Source organism: Columba livia, chromosome 2, assembly GCF_036013475.1.
Source record: "Columba livia isolate bColLiv1 breed racing homer chromosome 2, bColLiv1.pat.W.v2, whole genome shotgun sequence".
NCBI lineage: Eukaryota > Metazoa > Chordata > Aves > Columbiformes > Columbidae > Columba > Columba livia.
Genome location: NC_088603.1, coordinates 128,184,811 through 128,206,456, shown reverse-complemented (window position 1 = coordinate 128,206,456; position 21,646 = coordinate 128,184,811). Strand labels below are relative to the sequence as shown.

The 21,646-nt window shown below is 36.6% G+C and overlaps 1 protein-coding gene across 34 annotated transcripts in view; it reads left to right on the top strand.

The window, feature by feature from the left end:
* The window catches only part of EYA1 (EYA transcriptional coactivator and phosphatase 1), a 169,271-nt gene that overhangs the window by 108,361 nt on the left and 39,264 nt on the right, over positions 1–21,646 (top strand). For 25 of the 34 annotated variants that reach the window (XM_065053793.1, XM_065053782.1, XM_065053774.1 and 22 more), the window contains 4 exons: positions 2,060–2,142; positions 2,560–2,746; positions 14,930–15,072; positions 16,214–16,297. In XM_065053793.1, coding sequence (XP_064909865.1) covers positions 2,060–2,142; positions 2,560–2,746; positions 14,930–15,072; positions 16,214–16,297 — 497 coding nt within the window. The remainder of the gene's footprint in view (positions 1–2,059; positions 2,143–2,559; positions 2,747–14,929; positions 15,073–16,213; positions 16,298–21,646) is intronic. The other 9 variants (XM_065053776.1, XM_065053775.1, XM_065053772.1 and 6 more) reach the window with 1 other exon arrangement.

Sequence of the window (21,646 nt, the reverse complement as noted above, 5' to 3'; positions counted from 1 at the left end):
ATGTAATTACTTTACTCATTTGCTCTTGCAAATTATTTGCCAAACTTTCTGTGGAAAGATAACGTATTCCTCAAAAAAAGGTGTGGGGTTTCATTTTGGTTTTGGTTTTCTGTTTGTTTTGTTGTTGTTTTGTTGGGGGGGGGGGGGTTATGTGTGTGTGTGTATGTGGTTTGTGGTTTGTTTTGTTTTCTTCTTATAACTAAGAGAGGCCTTTTATATCTTTTTAAAATGGCTCAAACCAAGCACCTATAAAACCTGTGTTTGAATGTATTACTGCATCACGCAGAAATAACTACAGAAATAAAAAGAGACACAGTGACTTACATTCTTCCAGCCAAAGCACTCTTAGAAATAAAATAGCATTTCAAAGTTTTGCAGTTTAAAATATTTTTCAGCTGTATTTTGGCTCTGGGGTTTGTTATAAAAAAATAACATCTGTTTTCCAATTTTAAATTAAATTTAACACATGTTTTTCTCATTAGTACTGTTTATCTGTACTATCTGCTAAACTTGGATGTCAACTCCTCTGCTGAAGTAATCTGATTTTAGTTCACAGGATTAGTAGCATCTATCAACAACCACAGAGCTTTTGCACTACTAGCAAATACAAGAGAAATGTTTACAGTCATTATCACACATTAAGTTTAAGCTTCATCCTTTACTCCCACTGCTGTTGGACACACTTCACATCTACTTTGAGACTTATGTGCATTTTTAGTAACTTCTGCAATCAAAGAATTTAAATATTTTTTTCCTTCTGACTTCTTATAGCCAGGATACCTACAGGGTTTGGCGGTGTTTTTTTTAAAGAAAAAAGTAAATGGCTCAGAAATGCCCTTCAGGGGTTGTACTAGGCATGCAGCCTTGCCTGCATTCCTTGCTGTTTGGATTTGCAAGAAATGTCACTTTTCCCAATAAGTAACCTCTGCGTAGGATTTGGTTGTTAACTGAGTTCTCTGGGGTACCTCAGAGGATCGGTGAATCTCTGTGCCTGGCTCCCTGTTGACTTCCATCCCTCCTTGTTGCTCACCTGCAAGCTTTTGCTTCCAAGGTCTTAGTATATCTTTACGCTGAGGTTTTGCTGGTGAGGGAGGCTGTAAACAACCCTTGAGCTTTAATGCGAACTCCTGGCTGGCTGGTGCCCTCCCTTCTGCTGGACGAGTTCAATAGGTTGCCTCATTACAGACTTTCTGGTGGCTTATGTAGCTTCACTCTGTGCATCCATATGTCTCAGCTGGTGGCTGTGTCACTCTTGGGTTATAACCAGTGAGGGCGAAACAGCTGAAAGGGGGTTGCTGCCCTTTTAGTGGAACAGCTTCTCAGGTTAGGTATTAAACAAGAGCCCCATCTGTCTATTTTTGGTGGCTTGGGAGGAGAGAGGTGAAGGCAGTAATTCAGTCTCTGGGCTAAATTCAATCTTGGTTCTCCCTTCTCAGAGAGTTGCTTTTTTTCCCTTGTGTCATGCCCAGTAGACTATATCAAAAAAGAAAAAGGTTTGTGGCCCAAGGCTGTCTATGATTGATTAGTGAATCCTAATGGCTTTGCGGTCAGGCTGAGCTGTTTGGAGCAGGGAGTTACGGCTTTTGCTGTTCTGTGAGGGGCTGGGGCTCAGGGAGGGGAGAGGACCTGGTTCTCAAAGGTGGTGGGAGAAATGGAGCCAGAAAGCTTCAGTGAGGGGAGACGGCATCTCTTGGGACAAGGCTGACAGTTATCATTAAAAAACCTGAAATTGAAGAAACCCTCATTACTTCTGCAACTCTGGGTTTTATTCAGAGGGGTGGGATAGCCTAATAAGATAGCCTAATCAGAGCTGAGGTGGCTCCAAATCCCTGTGTAAATGTAAAGATTTTCTTTTTGTTGCAATAATGAAACGCAGGGTGTAGGAACAATGAATTATCACTTTCCGTGTATTAACATGTTATGGAGTTGATGACAACCAAATTGGTCAACGTATGGGAAATATTACAAATATGCCATATCCTTGTGATATAATTGCATGATTGAAGTTATTTTCTGTACCATGTTTTAGTAATTCACATAATTTTTCATTTTGTTTCAGGCAGCAGTTTTACAACATCATCAGGAATATATGCAGGAAATAATTCACTTACAAATTCTACTGGATTTAATAGTTCACAGCAGGTAAATCTGTAAATATGAATTGAGGAAACTTTGGCAAACTTAGAATTCTCATCCGCTGAAAAATGCAGCCCTTAAATATATTTCTGAAAGAAAATTAGATCCTTTCAAGTTAAACTAATGTTTACAAATGGTTTTCTTCAATTTGTCATCTTCCAGCAGCAGAGCTAATTGTCTGGGCTTGATGTTCTTATTCACACATCTTCAGCAGTGTGTCTAATAAACTATTTGTATGGGAAGACATTAAATTATGCATAATTCATATTTCTTTTTACTGCCTCACAGATTTAAGTCCTACAGCATCCAGTCCAGGAAGCATACTTGCTGAAAGTCTGACATGTGTTTGTAGTTATATTTTGGAATTTATACTAAAAAGTGGCAAAACTTTGATGGAGTACTCAGTTGCTCTTTGTCTTGCAGGAATATCCCTCTTATCCCAGTTTTGGCCAGGGTCAATATGCACAGTATTATAATAGCTCACCATATCCTTCACATTACATGACAAACAGCAACACCAGCCCAACGACACCCTCCACAAATGCAACATACCAGCTTCAAGAACCACCATCTGGCATCACCAGTCAAGCGGTTACAGATCCTGCAGCAGGTAATTACATGGATTTTATGGTCCCTATGTGGCACGTTTTTGTAAGTTGAAAGGGGATTGAATTGGATTTTTTTTTGGATGTGTAGTTGTCGATTTTTTTATTGTTATTATTAGTTCTTAATCCTGAGCCTGTGGCACATCTTGCACAGATTCTAACAGAAAATAGACTAAAGAAAAACTGGAATTAGTGAAAGTTTTAAAGCTTGTGTGAAATACAGGTTGTTTGTATTTGTAAAATGCTTCTGTTAAAAATTGCAGAGTATAGGAAGGTCTTGATATTAAACAAGAACCTGATGCTTTTAAGCTCTGTCTTCATTAAGATAAATTCCTTTGATTTTTCCAAAGACTGAAATCGAGAGGCCTTCAGACCATAGCCCAACTGTCCACTTGAAAGAGAGCTTTTGTGTTTTTCACTTCCAGAGGACATAATAATGCTTGTAATGGGGAGCTGAAATTGCACAAGTGTTTCCATTTTAAGAAAAAAATTTTCAGTGGCTTGTCCTTTTTCCCAGTCGCTTTACCTTTCTTGCTGGAATTTGGCAGTCGTTTACTAGTGGAGATATTTTTTGAATATTTATGCCAAACTACTCCAGCTGTTTTTGCAAATGAGGGGTGAAAAATACTTTTCCCATTATTAAAAAAAAAAAAATACATTTTTTAACAGTTGAGGCATGTCAGTAGTGAGTAGATGGCAGAAATTTGAAATCTGTCACAGGAAAAGAAAGGCCAAGGGTGCAGATGTGTTTTTCAGTAACGCGTTAAGAAGCAGCTATGATTTGGCAATGTTATCAGGAGATTTTCTTTTGGAGTTTTGTTGAGGGAGGTTGTTTTTAGTTTTCTTGACTTGATTTCTGATCTTGCATGTGCAATGTGAGCTCTAATATAATTATCTAGGACTCTGTTGCTTTGCGTTAGTGTGTACCTGAAGAAAATGTATGCAGTGTTGCTTCTTTCAATACATTCGCTGAAAGTAAGTAGGAAACAAAATTCAGCTGACGTGTGTTTATATACACAAGATCACATGTGTGCAATGTGTTTGAGACAGGAATCTTTCTAAATACATGAATGCATATTGGAGTCTGTGACACTTAGAATATATGAATGTGTATTGTAGTCTGCGTAATTACTCAGTTTTTCACTTAGTTTTTAATTCTTTGGTTTTGTTTTCTTGTGGGTTTGTTTGCTTTTCTAAGTTGGAAGCAGGAAGTTCTTCTTGCCCCAAAAAACAAATGTGGTTGAGTTTTAGCTTTTATCAAATACTAAAATGGAATTGTTTTATCATCGGGGTCTTGATTTTTTGTAAAATCTTTGCATATTTTTTAAAGTAGTTGATACTTCCTAAAAGCAATGGTAAACATATATATGCAGAGAGGATGTATGTTTTTCCCAAGCTCAGACTTAGTGGCTTACAGGCTGCCTTCCCATTTAAGAGTTTCTGTTCTCTATAATCATGGACAGAACTTTTCTGTCAGTTCCTTTTTAAAAGTCTTTTTTTCCTCTCTCACATCTTCCACACTCTTGTTAAGGAAGTTTTGTCTAAAAATGTGAAAGAAGTTGGTAGGCTTTCTCATGGATGGGTCCCACACCTAAGCCCTCTTCTAGTTTATATTTTCATGTACTGAAAGCTGTACATCCATGGGTGTCCTACAAGTGCTGGCTTGGACATGGTTGTTCCTTGGACATGTGCACACTTTCTCTGATATTGCTAGGACCACTGTCTCTTACCCTGAGATATTTATCTTACTGATGTAACAATTCTGAAAATGTTTCTTCAAATAGTTTGCAGATAGCAAGTCTTAATATTACTATAGGGTTATCTTGGGCTACTGCCAGTTTCAAAGACAGGGACACATCTAGGAAAGTACCTGCTGTGGGCACTGTCTGTTAGCAGGAGCTAATGGCATCGTAGCATCATAGAATAGTTTAGGTCGGAAGGGACCTTCAAAGGTCATCTAGTTCAAGCCCCCTTCAATGAGTAGGGGCATCTTCAACTAGATCAGGTTGTTCAGAGACCCCTCCAGCCTGGCCTGGAATTTCTCCAGGGATGGTGCATCCACCACCTCTCTGGGCAAACTGTTCCAGTGTTTAACCACCCTCATGGTAACAAATTTCTTCCTTATATCTAGCCTGAATATCCACTGTTTTAGTTTAAAACCATTATGCCTTGTCCTGTTGCAACATGCCCTTCTAAAAAGTTTGTCCCCATCTTTCTTATAGGCCCCTTTTAAGTACAGAAAGGCCGCAATATGGTCTCTCTTAAGACTTCTGCAGGCTGAACAACCCCAACTCTCTCAGCCTGTCCTCACAGGAGATGTGCTCCAGCCCTCTGATTATCTTGATGACCTCCTCTGAACCCTCTCCAACAGATGCGTGTCTTTCCCATACTGAGTGTTACAGAGCAGGATGCAGGACTCCAGGTGGGGTCTCATCAGAGCAGAGTAGCGGGGCAGAATCACATCCCTTGACCTGCTGGTGATGCTGCTTTTTATGCAGCCCAGGATACCATTGACTTTTTGGGCTGCAAACGCACCTTGGTGTTTCATGTCCAGCTTTTTATCCACCAGTACCCCCAAGTCCTTCTCCACAGGGCTGCTCTCAATCCCTTCAACTTCCAGCCTGTATTGATACAGGGGTTTGCCCCAACCCAGGTTGCCTCAGCCTTGTACTTGGCCTTGTTGAACTTCATGAAGTTCTTCCTGTTTCATTTCACTAACACAGTGAGTGGAAGGTATAGGGCTGGATCTGGATTTCTCCATTTATCTTTGTGGAGTTTACTTATCTTTATGCATTTAAGTTAGGATCAAGCCCATGTAGGCTCCTTCTGTTTTCAGTGGAGAGAGATGAGAACCTCTAGAGCAGTATTTAGAGTTCAGTTTAACTACAATCTTAATCCAGAGGTGCTAAATCCTCTCCACTGGTATGAGAGCAGTTTAAAGTGGGTAAGACTGATATTGGGTTCCTAAGTAAAAGGTAGGTGAGAACCTTTCACTGCCTCACAAACCTTGAAGTGAGGACCTGCCAGTGAATCCAATGCTGTGCCTGCCATTTCTGCTTGTACAACGTCTTTTATTTTTTGACTTCTCTCAAAGCCCCGGTTGAACTCATACACAGAAATGAGGGATCAGCATGAAGAGAGGGAATTCTGGTGGAGTGGAGACAAGTGATAGGCGTAGCAAAGAGAAGGAAGTTCACAGCTGGATCAAAAACACAGAACAAAGAAGGAAACTAACCAAATTTTAATTAGAATTAATCGGATTTCTGTAGTGTGTTGACCCCATTTTGTCAAGTTAGGCTGCTGATTCTCCACCATAAGTGGAACATTGCGTATGAGGGATGGTGGGGAGCAGTACAGAGCAGTATAGGCTGCTGTATCTCTTTAGAAGGATGGGCTCCAGCTGCTGAATTGCAGCTGTTCTTGCTGGGTGTTGATATCTTCAGATAACTTCTAGAGGGTGTTTCAGAAAGACAGACCTATTTTCAAACTCTAGTGATTTCAAATTGGGTCTGTCTTTTTTAAACACCCTGTATATTAAAAACAAACAAACAAACAAAAACCCCCACACATAAAATCCAAAAAAACCCAAACCAAATCAAACAAAAACAACAAACAAAAAACCAAACAAACAAAAAAAAAAAGCAAAAATCCAACAAACAAACAAACTATGTAATCTCAGTGGTTGTGAACTGTGCCAAGAAAAGCCCAGAACAGCCTTCAGAATCTACAGAGGCACCAGAATAATTTGACAGACATAGATGATTCCTATAAATTTGGGCCAGGAAGTGAAACAGAAGAGCCTGGCAGGAAACAGGAAAAGAGAGAAAGTAATAATGTGTACTTGTGACATTTTTAGTAGAGTTTTTCAGACTTAGAAAGCTCAATAATTTCATTTAAAATATGTTTCATTCGTTGTTTAAATCTAAAATAATCCTTTTACAGTTTCACACAGTTCCTAGATAAATATGCAAACTTTTACCATGCAATCCAGGACATAAAGGGGTTCTTGCAAAAGAAACAGAGATTTTACATGCTCAATATTTCTTCTTTCTGTTCCCTTTGTGAATCTGAAAAATTTCTTGTACCACAGTCATCACAAAAAACTTTGATTGCACAGGGGCTGATAGTCCCTGTCTCCATAAATCAGACATAGACATTCATGTGATTTTCTTGTGAACAGAAGGGTGTATTTTTGCTAGTGACATAATCAGAAAATTATTAAACACAACAATAAATCTCAGTATGTCATTTCAAATTTTTGTGTGCTTTGCTTCAGATTTCATTGGAAATTTTGTTTCAGTTCAAAAGTAAGAATTTTCAAAGTTTTTTTTCTACTTGTAAAATTCCAAGTTTCAATTTACAGAAGAAAATTATTTTCAAAGTAAGAATTTTCAAAGTTTTGTGGGTTTTTTTCTACTTATAGAATTTTAACTTTCGGTTTACAGAAGAAAATGTTTTTCATCAGAATAACAAAAATACATTAGGTTCCTTCTGGGATGAGTTTTCAGTCTGTACATGAGTAAATTATCCCAGGTATGAACTAGTGAATTACTGTTTTTTCATGTGAGCTGTGGTATCTACAAGTAGTAGTAATAATTAAAATGATAAAAATTAATAAAGGTAGAGCAGTGAGCAAAAATTCACTCTCCCTTCCAATCCTTAGATTCATCGAAGAAGTTTCAGAGTAAACAGAAGGAAGTATTTATTTTTGTTGCATGTAGGTAAGCTGTGCAGCCCCTTGCTGCAGGATGTTGTGGATGCAAAAAGTTAATGCCAGTTCAAGCATTGCTTAGACAAACACAAATGCTGGATTTACACAGAGTCTAGTGTCAATTCAAGAAATGCTTGACACAAAAAAATCACTGAGGACAGTGGCTCTATTAGCACTTTATGTATGCCTGTCCTTTTTACAATCTCTCACCTAGTCACCTGCTGTTGGCCAGTATTGAAATTTATACTGGATGGATGGAGTTTTGTCCCAATCCATTATGCCTGCCCTGGTGTTCTAAGATAATTAGAGGAACATTAATAACATGTATTTCTAAAAGTTAATGTAGAAAATGACTACTTTTTCTAACACTTTAATAATTTTCTCTTGCAATATTTCAGCTTCATCAGCACAACTGGTAAAAAAAAAATTCTCAATTTGTGCAAATTTTTGTTTAGAAATTCAGTCAACGTTTGAATTTATCCTTCTGTTTCATATTATACTGTCTTTATAATTTTTTAAACAGTGTTTCTCGCAAGAGAGACTTGCATTGTTCTTGAGATTTGATCTCTTTCAGTTTTCTTGCTTTCTTTAATAAGTATGTTTAAAATATTACCGAAAGGGTGTTTTTCATGTTAGTCACATACTTCACCATGCAGATTAAAAATCCCGCAAGGGCTGTGCTAGCCAACAAAAATTGTTCTCAGCCATGGGTCACCATTTCGTTCTTAAAGACTAAACTTCTTTTTCTTTGAACAGTCTGTCACATTTATTGCAAAAGGGAAAGCTATTTTTACAGTTTCACCTTATTGTATTTCTTAACAATATATTAGTGACAGGAGAGTGAAACAGAGCAAATAGAGTATATAGGCAACTTTTTGCTAATACCTGTATAAAAAACAAATGCTTCTGTATTCACAGTACATTACTGGTGTTCCAAAGTTTGGTCTTTTTCATAAATACAAAAGAAGAGGAAATATCGAGTATATATATGAAGGAAGCTCAGTGAAAATTCTGAAAAAAACAGTAATGAGATAGGATGCAATAATGAATGGCAAAGTACAGCACTGGTTTTGCTTCTCTGAAAATGGTTGTTCTGTTTTCACATTAACAGTGTACAACTTTTAACTCCTTTGCATCGCCTTCAACAATTTATAGCTTGACTCACTGTCACGAGATATGTTGAGGCTGAGAAACTGATGCACTTCTCAATAACCTTTTTTTAATAGATAAATAGGATGTTCATAGTTGGTTTTAGTAGGATTAAAAGTAACAATAATTTCAAATTGTTTAAAAGCATAAATAATGAGTAAGGAAGAGCTGTCTACAGTGGAGAGAGGTACTAGCTGCCTATTATGGGATTGCTTCGTCTTTTTTTCTTCAACATTGAAAGTTGTACAAAAAAATCTGGACTACTGCAGGGCTTTTTAATATAGTTGTTGTCATACATAGCTAACGTATACTGTCATATATAAGATATACTGTTAATATGATATTTTGTCATTATTTTGAATATACAACCCTAAATTAAAAAGTCATCTAAACCTTGAAATAAACAGGCATTTTTGACAATATTTTCAACAACTACTGAGGGTTTCTTTCAAGTTTATAATAGTACACTCATAGTCCTCAATCAACAAACCTTAGATTCATTTTTCATGTGAAGAGTTTAATCTTTTGTCAAAACAGCACTAAAGATGCCCTTCTATGATCCTGTCAGCAGGCATTATTGTATTTCTTGCAATACTTAAGTAGTACTTTTACTTACTACTAATATAGTAGTCATATTTTTAATAGAGAAGTAAAAAAAAAAAAAAATTAAAAATCCTCAAATACCTATGCGATTCTGCAGCATTGTTTAATGCTTGTCTAGTTTTATGTAAGCAGTAAAGAAAGAAGTTTGTATAGTGCTCATGAACTTCTGTGGTTAGCTTTATTTATGCAAAAGAAAACTTTATTTATGCAAAAGAAAATCATAGCATGGGACTGACATATTCAAACTACATGTATCGTAAATTTTTATTTTAGTACACAGGAGTTGAAAAAACACTGGCCTGAGTATTTAAGATCTTTATTCAAAATTAAGTACAAGATTTGAGGGGAAACCATTAACCTGGGCACAATCCAAATGGAAAATATTTGTACATACCTACTTGCAGAGACATGAGCCTGTATTAGCTATCCTAGCCCCATCTTGTCCGTATGATTTACATTGTGACATGAGATATGATTATTTTGATAATGTGCATTTACTCTTTTGCATACCATTGCAGTGTAGCAGGGAAAAAGTCTCATGAAATTTGCAATGGCTTTGTCAACAGCAAGAGCTCTACCCACACATTCAGCAGTCATATTTACCTAGAGGTAGACTTTATTTTGGGATTTCTGGGATAGCTAGTTTTCCCCAGATTTTTCATTTGATACTATTGCTGTATGGTACATTGAAATCAATAGAAAGAAAATATAGCAATTACTTAGGGGCATTTCCACAACAAACTGAATGGAATTACAGAATATGGTGTTGCAAATGGTATCTCTCTGGTTGTATTGTTTATTAGTAAGTAATCAAAATATTCGTATTTATGACATGATGAAAAATTGTCCTGTGTGACAAGATCGTCAAAACTGCCCACAATGATGTATAACAGGGAAGAACATGCTTGTGAAATGTTATGTCAAGTTGCAATAATATGATGCCTTGAAGCACAGGAGAAAGTCTGCTACAGTATGGTTCATATATTGTAGGTAAATCAGAATGTAAACACATTTTATTCCTCACAGTTATGTGTAGTTTATATCTGACTTGGTGTCACCCTGCACTATGGGGGTTACTACCAGGGATCAGGTGCAGGGCATACCAATTACTCCTGGAAAAGGAGGCATACATTTATAGAATCTGGGTTTAAAATGTTTTCCTGACTGACTAGGGAAGCCCAGATTGAGCCTATTATACTTGGTCAAGGTTTGGAGGAGGGAACTCTGAGTGTGTGAAGCAGAAACAAGCTGTAACATTTAGTGTCTGCCTGGGGCAGAGTGCAGAGAGGTGCCATAGCAGAGAGATACAAAATTATATGTCTGCTAGTGGATGCAGAAGCATAACTATTGCTACATTACTAGTATAATTTTGTGAAGGCATATGCAACACACAGAAGTGACTGCAGTGCTCCAGACTGATGAATCAACCGGCCCTGTACCCTTCCTGTCTTGGTGGCCATCAGCAGAAACCCTGGGAACAGCAAGGACAGGTTGAGCTTATGTAAGATTTGCCTTAAGCACATTTCCAGCTTCCAGATATTTTCATCTCAGGGGATTTCCAAAGCTGCTGTTGTTTGTATGTTTAGAGTGTGCCTACATTACCATTTTAATTTGGAACAGGAGTCTGTTTCAATGAGGAGCTTTGGCTCAGCAGAGTGGTCCTAGAGCACCTGGTTGGAGTCCGTCCAGACAGATCTAACCTGGAAGGTGTTCTCCAGGACAGCTCCTAGTTCCTCCAGCACCTCTTAAGGATGCTCAGGAGAATAGATCAGGCTGGACCTACACTGAAATGACCTCCCAGAAAATAGGTAGTGATGCCTGGGGTCATTGCCACCACTCATTTTGTTAAGCAGACACAACCTGCTAATGCAGCATTGCTGTAGCACTCCTGGATGCTTCTCTTCCAGGGATGTCTTCAGGCTCTTCTTGAACCTTTGTAATCTTTTGGGAACCTGGATTTTTTTTTTTTTTTTGTCAAAATGTGCTGCAAATCTCCTAGCTTTTATCTGAACTCTTCCTTCTTTTGTTTAACCTGGCTGCTGCCAGCTTCCTTTGGGAATCTTGCTTTAGTATTGGGACAGGCAGCAGAGAGCTGACCCTCATCCCCTTTTCTGCTCATGATTTTGTGGAGGACTGGGTTTTCTCCTGCACTTCCCTGTGTCTGTAATGCTCAAGAACAGGATAAATTTAAATTAAGTGCATTAGAAACATAACAGTTTCGTTTGGCAAATATTACAATCTGTCTGTTACTATGAAGTCAGCTGAGGTTGAACAAATCATTGTCCTCCTACCAGCGAATGTAGAATAACTGCTATAATGATAATGTGTTTTGTGGCTATGTAGCTTGACTTTAGCAAGGTTCTTGCTGTCCTGACACTTAAATCTCTTCACTTAACAAACTTATAAGCAAACTAGGCTAAACCAGTCTAGCAGAAACTATGGCAGAATGATACAAAGCTATTTAGGAAACCATGTCCAGAGAGAAGTCAGTGAGGGCTTGCTGTTAAAATAGAAGGATGGCTACAGCAGCATTCCTCAGTGTCTGCCTTGGGCCTAGCACCAGACCGCATTTTCATTAATCATTTAGATGACGGAACAGAATGTGTTTGCCTATTAAATATGTAGATGACACCATGCTAAGAGGGGCTGCGAGTTCTTTGGAGACGGGATGAGAACTCAAAAAATGGAGATGTGATCTGAATAGGAGCAGGTGTGAGGTATACATTTAGGCAGGAATGATGAACTGCACAAATGTGGGATGGGGAATGTTGGCAGCTCCTTCCAGGCTCTACCTTTCCCTGTGGACCTCTCTCAGTACTCCCTATATTAGTGGCACACTGAGTACCCTCAGCCGCTCTTGTTTTTCTTGCTCCAGAATTTGTCTGGGCTTGGGCTTGTCGAGGCTCAGGGCTCAGCTGGATACTGGATTCTTTAATTGGGTTTCCTTATGAGGACCTGAGAGCAACCATTGGACAGTGAGCTGGTAACCCGGCCATGCACACGGAGGCTGCACTGTCAAACAGCCTTAATCCAAAGAGTACATGCTATGGTTTCCCTTTACATACATGGAATATGTTTCATGCACACGATGTCACGTTCCCCCCCATTGGTTACTGCCATCTGTCACACTGTTGACAACAGACTGGTCTCCTGAGTAGGCTCAGAGGCTCCAGGTATTAGCAATGTTGTGTATTCAGTTCATGTGCAATATTTGGCCAGTTTGAGGAACAACCAGTTTGGTGTCACTTCCTCAACACAAGATGATCTAGGGATCCTGAAACCAACATTTACTGAAAATATTGCAGAAAATGCAGATTGTCTCCTACCAAGTGGTGTTCAGGGGACAGTGGCAGGACATGGGAAGTAAAGCTTTGCTTTGGATTACTGTTTGGGCAGAAAATAGAGAGCAATAATCAAAGTCTGGAAAAGAGGATCATCAGGGCAGGGTCAACCTAACAACAAAGGAGATCTGAGAGCAGTCTTCAAATGCCTACAAATACAATGAAGGGAAGATTTTTTCCCCCACTTTCATGGATGGAACTTAAATTGCTGTATTGAATGCTGAACTTGTTTTTTTTCTAATGGTAGCACAGTAGATTTCCTGGACAGATTCATAAGAGTAAGACAGACAAATCTCTCTTGGGAATGATGCAGGTACAGCAGGCCCCAGAAGGGTGGGCTAAGGGGTGGGAGTCTATCTGTCAGGTGAGGGTCTGGCTCATCCAAACAGATGACTTGCACCTGAGAAGGGGAGATGGAAATGAGCCTCAAACCAAACATCTGAATTTTAAAGCAAGTATTTGGCCAACATACCTGTTAAAGAAATTCTGGTCTGTTTATTTTACTGGGTTATAATTTATTTCAAAGCCTTTACACATTGTTTTCTTTCTTTTCTTTTTCTTTTTTATGAAGGATTTTACTAATGAAAATAATGTGTAGCTCATAACTCATTTATGTTTAAAAGGCTGGGAAAATTTGTGCTAGTTATGACTTCTTATTTACATTTTAGTAGAGTAAGTGAAAGAGGAATGAACCTTCAAAGTATTAGTTTAAATATGCTGAAGTGTACATTGTTGTAGGAAAAATATATATTGGAATGTACATGATCTTCAACATTTAAATGTCTGTCTTTAGTTATGCAGACTTATGTGGCTGGATCATTTTTGTTATTTGGCAAGTACATAGAATCACTCTTCTAGGTATAGGTCGAGTGTCTTTTTTAAAATTATTTGTTTTACCTTGAATTACATCTTAAACTCTTAGTCTGCTTTGTTTAATGTAGTCTGAGATACTTAGGTAAAAGTATAATGTGAAATATGTATTAATTTCCGTTAAGTGTAGATTTAAAGCTGAACATGAGAACTTCGAGACATTTTCCTTCAATTCAGCACAAGAAACTGTTATTCTTTTGAGTAACTGTGAATATGTGGTGTTACACAGATGTCCAGAGTCTCCTCTTTAATCTAACCTTTGACCTCAACAGGATGGTTTTTTAGGAGAAAGAATCACTTGTGTGAGAAGTATACTTGTCTGTTCCAACTGGAATGTCATGTTCTAGGCTGATTAAAAAGCAAATTAATACTGGTACAAATATCCACATCTACTGAACTCTAAAGAGCAGTTAATGTTAACTGACAAATGAGAATTATAAAGATATCATATGCTGAAAACTCCAACTGCCTTCACAAAAATAGGGTTTTTTAGGAAAAAAAATCATCAAAATAAAAGTATTTGTAAGACTGTGAAGGGAAGTATTGAAAAGAGGTTTAAAAATATGTTTTTGCATTTCTGAGGCATATGATACTTTTGGTTAAATTAGTTAGAAAGGATAATTTATGCCGGGTCTCTGCCTTGTTAATGTTCAGGCAATTCACTGTTACTGAGTCTATGGATGTTAAGAGTAGTAAAACATCTTCCAGCTAACATGTTTTCAGGAAAACTTTGTTGTTCTTACATGCACAAATCATAATTCTTTTCCACCTGTTAGACAGTAAGTATTTCTGTAAATAAATTTTACTGAAGCATAACTATTAGCATACAATACTGTATAAAGAATTGTATCCTGTCTTGATGGTGCTTATTGGAAAAGTTCAGTGTTCAACAGGCCTTTGAAGAATTCTATAACTTTCATCTTCATAGTTGATACACATTTAAAACTTAGTAACTGAACTTACCCTGTGCTCTGGGTTTTTTTGCCATATTCAGAAAGAATTCTGTTGATCTGGCTCAAATGTAGTGACCTAAAAGTGTCTGCAATCAGACAATTTGGAAAAGTTTACCATTTTAATATGTTATATTTTTATATATGATGTTTTTTCTTACCAGTCACCACAGTGATTATCTTAAAGTGTGTTTGAAAACTTAAAATTAAATCAGTGTTCCTAAAAAAAAAAAAAAAAAGCTGGTATCCCTTAAAATCATTAATCTAGAGTTTAATCTTGTCTATGAAGCTATATGATTTCCTCTGTGATTTGAAGGAATAAAGATTATCTTTTACTTCTTTTTTATCTGTTTACTGAAATAATTTATTTCTATGTTTTTACATATAACTTGAACTTGATTGAATTAATTCTGTATCAGTATTGCCACTTAGCATTGTAGATGTAATTATTTTGGTTAGGACTCTTTAGTGAACATCCTGGTTTTAGTGTCACATGTAAAAAGCAAGGAAGTTGAACATTTTGAAGTTTAAACTGAAAGTTAAAATGTAATTTCTTTACTGCAGCAGAATACAGCACAATCCACAGTCCATCAACACCCATTAAAGATTCCGATTCAGATAGATTGCGTCGTAGTTCAGATGGGAAATCACGTGGACGTGGCAGAAGAAACAATAATCCTTCACCACCACCTGACTCTGATCTAGAGGTACATTATATTAGACGTCATTGACCTCTTACAGGCTCTGATTATATCATTATTTTGGAGGGAGAAGTTGTTTGGTTTTGGGGTTTTTTTGGTTTTTTTTTTTTTTTTTCAAACAGTATTTTTAGAGAAGATAGAATTTTTCTTCTAAAGAACCTTCTTCATGAAAAGCATCTACTTTCTCTGAAAAATACTGGAAGTTTCTTCTTTTGATTTAAAAAAAAAAAAAAAAGAAAAGCTTTTTTCCAAGTCAAAGAAAATTTTGCAGTTGGACAGGAGATGCTTCAAGCACAATAGTGGTTTTTGTTCTCTCATGCTATGTTCACATTCCCCTCAGTGGCCAGCGCTTTGTGCTGAGAACACATCTCCAATGACGCACCACAGCTTTGAGTGTCCACACTGCATTACTTTTCCTTTCCAAAAGCTTAGCCCATTTGTCATGATGGGAAAAACAATCTCACCAGGATTTAAAGTACTTGCATTTGAACACTTTATTTTTCATTAAAATATCATTTTGTGTGTGGTCAGAGGACAAATTTAAAACAAATATTTTCCATTGGCTGTAAGCAAAAGATTCACTGATGCCATGACTTCCTACACATGCAGCATCTATGTTCATAATTTTCATTCTTCAGGTGCCTAAAATCCATTAAAAATGAACACAGATTAAGGACATTTAAGTGCTTTTCAGCAATTTGCTTTATTTTGGATTTAGAGGTCATTTTAAGAGCAGTTATATGAACTATGTTTTGTAAGACTGGCAGAAATACAGAATTCAAACCCAGAAGATTTAATTTTCAGAGGCTTTCGTTCATTTATTTCAGTTTCTATCTCACATCTGGCTTCAAAATAATACATTGTACAATCTCATTTTCTGTGTGTGTTTGACAATAACTATAATTTTATTCTAATGGAATAATTTGATATAATAGCAATTGTAGTAAAATGCTAACAGATTGAATTACCCTATTATGGAAAAAAAAACTATTAGTTCTGCAAATAAAGAGCAAGGAAACCTTGGTTTTAATATATAACCATTTCAATACAATTTTCTCATTTGTGCGCTTACTGATTCAAATTTTAACTTTCCATTTCAAGTATCAGCTTCACAGAGGAACACATTGATTTGATTCTCTTTTTGCAGAGAGTATTCATTTGGGATTTGGATGAGACAATCATCATTTTCCATTCCTTGCTTACAGGGTCCTATGCTAACAGATATGGAAGGGTAAGTGTCAAGAAACTGATGGATATTTTCAGTAATATTTGCTGCTTTATGGTTGATACACAAGGAAGGCCAGAACATTAGTTGATTCTCCAGGGGCAAACCAGTACTGGAGTTTCAAGACTTAAAAAATAAAGGAGTAAAGCTGTTTCACATGTCCATTCTTTGCAAAAACTCAACTCTCATATTCAATAAATAATTAAATAGTGTTGGAATAATACTTTGGCCACTTGAGGTTTGGTTTGTAGGTACAGAGTGTCTGAAACCTGTTGATATAATCAGAATCTGCAGAGGTTTACCTCCCAGCAGAGAGTGAAGAACTTCCAGGAGTGATCTCTAAAATAACGTTTTAATTTTGAGTAATCAGCAGTAGGCTGTTCTCTCCATTGAGAAGACAAGAGGAAGAATACTTTTGGACAGAGACAGATTAGTCTAAAGTTTTTTACCCTAATATTTTTTAAATCTCCATATTGACTGATGGTTTTGGAAGTCTGTTTATGAGTCAAATCTTTCTGGTAATTCCTTGGTAATTCTCAGAAAAGAAAATGGTCTTAAGTGTAAAAATAAAAAGTTTATTAATGGAATGCCCTTGTGAGATCAAACTTTGTTTTTCTGGGGTTGTATTTGAAAGTTAATATCTCAGCTTGCTCTAAAGTCTGTTGGCCATTTCATATTCACCTCATGTGAGGTATAACTAGAATGTGGTTTTTGGTAACCTTAAAGAATTCTTCATATAAAGAACAACCAAATAGTTTTGTCTGGCTTCATATAATCACTCTATATTCTCATAAAGCTTATATTCGTCACTAAAAGGTTTTGCCCTACACCCAATTGAGTGAAATGAAAAGCTATTATACCACTGATTCAGTCCATGCCTGGGACAATTCCTGAATTCCTCCTAGCAGATTATTGCATTATGAAAATCTAAAGCGGTACTGCTTTGCAACGTTTCTTGCTTGTTCAGGTGCAGTATATTTTCAGAAGTATTTGTTGTAATAGCAGCTTACCTATTTGAGGAACGTAATTCTTTCTTTTTCATTACATGTCAGAAAAGAAAATTAATTCAGTAGTCTTTGTTTTCTACTGCGGTTAGTTCATATTTAGGTAGCAAAAAGACACTAGAACTTTAAATGGTTCAATAATTATTGTCTGGGTACATATAGACAGTATTATCAGAGTATTAAACATTTATCAAAAGTTGTTTTTCATTTCTCATGGCATACCAAAAGCATCAAGCCTATGACAGTTCAGTATAGAATGAGGAGACCAAATCCCAGTGCTCACACAAAGCCTCAGTGCCAGCAAAATCTCCCCACTTGCTTTTTGGCAGCAGAGTAGGGCTGGAAAAGCCTAATTAGTCATTGCCATAGACGTACTTGTGCGAGCATATTTTTTTCATTTGTTAATAGTTCCCTATAGTGGTTTCATTAATTGGGGCCTGAACATAAACACCTTTCTTGCTGGATGCTTGAGGCTGAGTAAATGGCTGTTACTCAGCTGCAAAGAGATATAAATGTGGGTGCTGCAAGGAGATGGGTTGCTTCTGATTGTAGCTCCCTCACTGTTGGTTGTTTAAGTGAGATGGAGCTTTCACCCAGCTGGCGCTAGTTGCATGGCACGTAGCAGAATACTTCTGCATTGCAGGATGACGGCCAACTGTTGATGTTAAGAAGGATGATGGCATTAGTGCTTATGCTAAGAATTAATGTGTTATGTGCTGTAGATAAATATTATATCTTTTTGGTGATGGGTAACAATGTGCATGCCCTTGGCTCTCAGATGCAGTCATGAAGGTGTTCCACTCTTGCTTTCTTTTCTTAATGTTTCTTTCATATCACAATTTCTCTTGGCTTATTAACAGCTTCAGACAACAGTTCACTATTTCCACATGCACAAGAGGAAGATAGTGTCAAATGTTCAAAGCAAACATACTGATACATGTATGTGTCTTATGACAATTGTAGGGTTTATTTGCAGCAATGGAAGGTGCACATTTTTTTAAGGAGTGTTTCCTATTGATTTCTGGCCTTTGAAATCAGAAAAACACATCGTACATCAATCTGGAAAAAAAAATGTTGAGGTGAAATTTTGTTCTTTTCACCTGTATTCTCCTTTTGAACCATCTAACATCACGTTCTCATAAGTTTCTGCACTGCGGTGAGGGCTAGAAATGCCCTTTTAAAAAAATAAATCTAAGCTGCTCACATAATCATTAAAACACAAAAGCTGGATCTTCAAACAAACAAAAATAACCTAATTAAATGGTAGGGGATTTGGCAACTTGGCATTCAGCTCTTGTCATAATGCCTGAGTGAGTTTCATGGTGAGTGACTATGAATGATGAGCAGCTCTAATGCTGAAGAGATTGATTTTCTTTTGCATATTCTCTACCTCATTCCTCATAGCTTCCTGCTTGTACCAGCCTTTTCTGTGTATTCTTACGTTCTCATCTGTTTTTATCACCTGCTCTCCTTTTGCTGCTGTTGTGCTCTGCTTTCTCCCTGCTTTTGTCCTTTGGCTTTGTGGAACTAAATTATACCCTTGTTTTTCAGTTTGCACAGTCATGGTATAAACTGCAACATTTTTATTTAAGGGTGATTTGAATTTTGTGAATTTAATGGAAATGTATGAAACTAGTATAGGAGCATGATTTGTGCTTCCAGAAGAGAAGAAAAAGAAACCAAACAGACCAAAACATTTATATTTGCTTTTGGAATTTATTTATATGTACAGAGAAAGACTTGTTGAACTAATATAAAATTATCACTTACTTTAATTGACTTTGGGGCTTCTGACACCTACAAAAACTTATGTTTTGAGCTGGATGTCAACTGATTAAGTTTTGAAATTTGGAAAAAGTTGGAGCCCTTTTTTAGTATCTTGGAGCAGGTGGAAATACATCATAATATTGGCCCTAGAATACCGTGGTCTTTACGTACATTTCCATTCTTCGTGAAAGCATTTAGATTCAGAGGCTTTAAAGGAATTTTCCTTTAAATTATAAGGTATTTTAATGTGGTTTAATATATTTTGGAGATTGAGAAAAACAAAGCCTGGTTTCACTTAACCCTTCATTTGTGACCTGTAGGCTTAAGTGGAAAATAAGCCTTGTACCCAAAGTGAACTTTCCTGTTTTTCAGCTTCTTGTTTCTCTACAAAACAAAGAAATCAAGTGGGTAGAATTTTGAAATGACATACAGACAATGTTTTGGCTCCAATACCAGTATTCAAAACAAGAGGCCTGCTTAAGCGGTTTGACATTGGTATTTCTTTTCTTCGGCTAAACTGTACCTCCCTCAGAGATTTGTACCTGATTTTGGCCATACCTGAAAAGACACTCGGACTGAACCTGCAAATCCCAATCAACAAGAACAGATTGTTAGCTTTCCTCCTCATTGTGTGATGCCTCACAATAATTAGTTGGCAATTATTGGCTTAAAATTGCAAAAGAAGGTTTGGTATGGGATTTATTTTTTTTTTAATCTTATTCTAGCCCTTTCTTTTTTCAAGTTTTCATCCCCCACTGTAATGTCTGACATCAGAGTTTAATCTACTGCTGTGCCTTAAACCAAGGCTCTTGTGCTTTTTACTAGAGCCGTTGCAAGATTGTGACTACACAGATATTTAAAACCCTAATGCAGATAAGGCTTTTGCTTCTGTTAAATATGTGGGTATCCAGAGCTGCGGCTTAACACAGTTTTTATGCTAAGTGGAACTTGCTATAGAAAAAGATTGTGTTTAATCAAGAAATTAAGGTTTCTTTGAAGACTAACCTGTTTTGTTTCTTCTCTTAGCTTTTATGGTATTTAATCTGACATTTTCAGTAGGTGCCAATGATTTTCTTATTTGTTTTTCTCCTAATTAAATTAACCTAGTAAATGGCATTATTTTAATATTACTTTAGAGAAATCCCTATTCTGTTTTGTCTGCCATGTGAAAATACCTTGGAGTGAAATGGTTCACAGAAAGCTTTACAAAAAGCCATTTGTTCAGACTCAGAAGTGTGACTAAAAGTTTAATAAAAATTTTTAATTTAAGTCATGCGTATATTGACACTTAAAAAATATATTCAAAGCCATTTCTTTAAAATTAACCATATATGTTCATAACCAATGTCGTGCTCTGTCTGTCCATTTATTCTGCTTTTCAAAATGATGTTCCTGTTTGTTGATGGAGTCTCAGTTCTACACTGTTATGTTAGTATAATAGTTGATAATTAAGATGTAGCTAGTGATCTTCATTTGCATCTTAGACACTTAGTCCGTCTAACTCCTTTTAATAACTAGAGCAGAGACTTCTCTGGGGTAACTTCTGTTAGTGCTTAGGCACAACAAAAATCATTGTTTGTTTGTTGTTTTTTTTTTTAAAGGCTAATGAGCTGTGAAGGATGGTGGGGTGGTAACTGGGCACAAAAATAAGGAGGAATGTTGGAGGGAGAAGTAGCCTCAGGCCTATCTAGAGAGAAAATATCACCTGTTTTCCACTTCACATGCCTACAAAAGTAAAATAAAGGAAGACATAGGTCTACAAATAGAGCAGTATTAAAACAGAGTCACAGAATACTTTTGTTCATATTTTGAAGTCTTTCCATTTGAATTAAGAAGCCAGATATTCTTTTTTTATGGTGGTGCCAGTTTAAATAGAAGGCTTATTTTCAAGAGCAAAAGTTCAGCAGAATAGCATGATGCAGTTTTTCTTTCCCATTTATAAGGGCATTTTTTTTTAATGCAAGAATACTTATTTACTCTTAAGATACGTGAGTTCAAGAATAAATGTTTTGTTGGTTCTTTGTGGCTTTGTTTCTAAATGCTTCTTTCCATAATTATTTTTCTGGTTAGTTTTGCTTGGGTTTTGGTACTTCCAGAAGGCAAACAGGCTGCCAAATCCCCATTCTTTTCCAAATCTTTACTACTGACAGATTTTGCCTTTTAACCAGTAGTTATAGAAAAATGTTTGAAAGTTCAGAGATCATGTTGAAACACCTATTAATTTGATTGAGAAGTGGAAAAAGAAACTACAGACTGCATCTTTTGGTTTTTAACTTGGAGTTGTCATCAGGTTTAGAATATGAACTTATTTTAAGTAAAATATGGGTTGTCACTTCTGCAGTTCCTAACAAACTAAAATTGTTAATAGAGGGTGTCATGAGATAATATAACATGTTCTTTCAAACTCCTGCTTCTGTGCACTTGGATATACTTGGCTTTATAAAAGAGAAACTCTATATCAAGTGTATGTATTGGGCTCTCTTTTCTATTTTTCAAATTGAGAATACATAAAACACAAAAAAAATCAAAACAAGGCAAACATCTGTAATGCATTTGGTAACCACAATGCTGAACATGCTTTTTG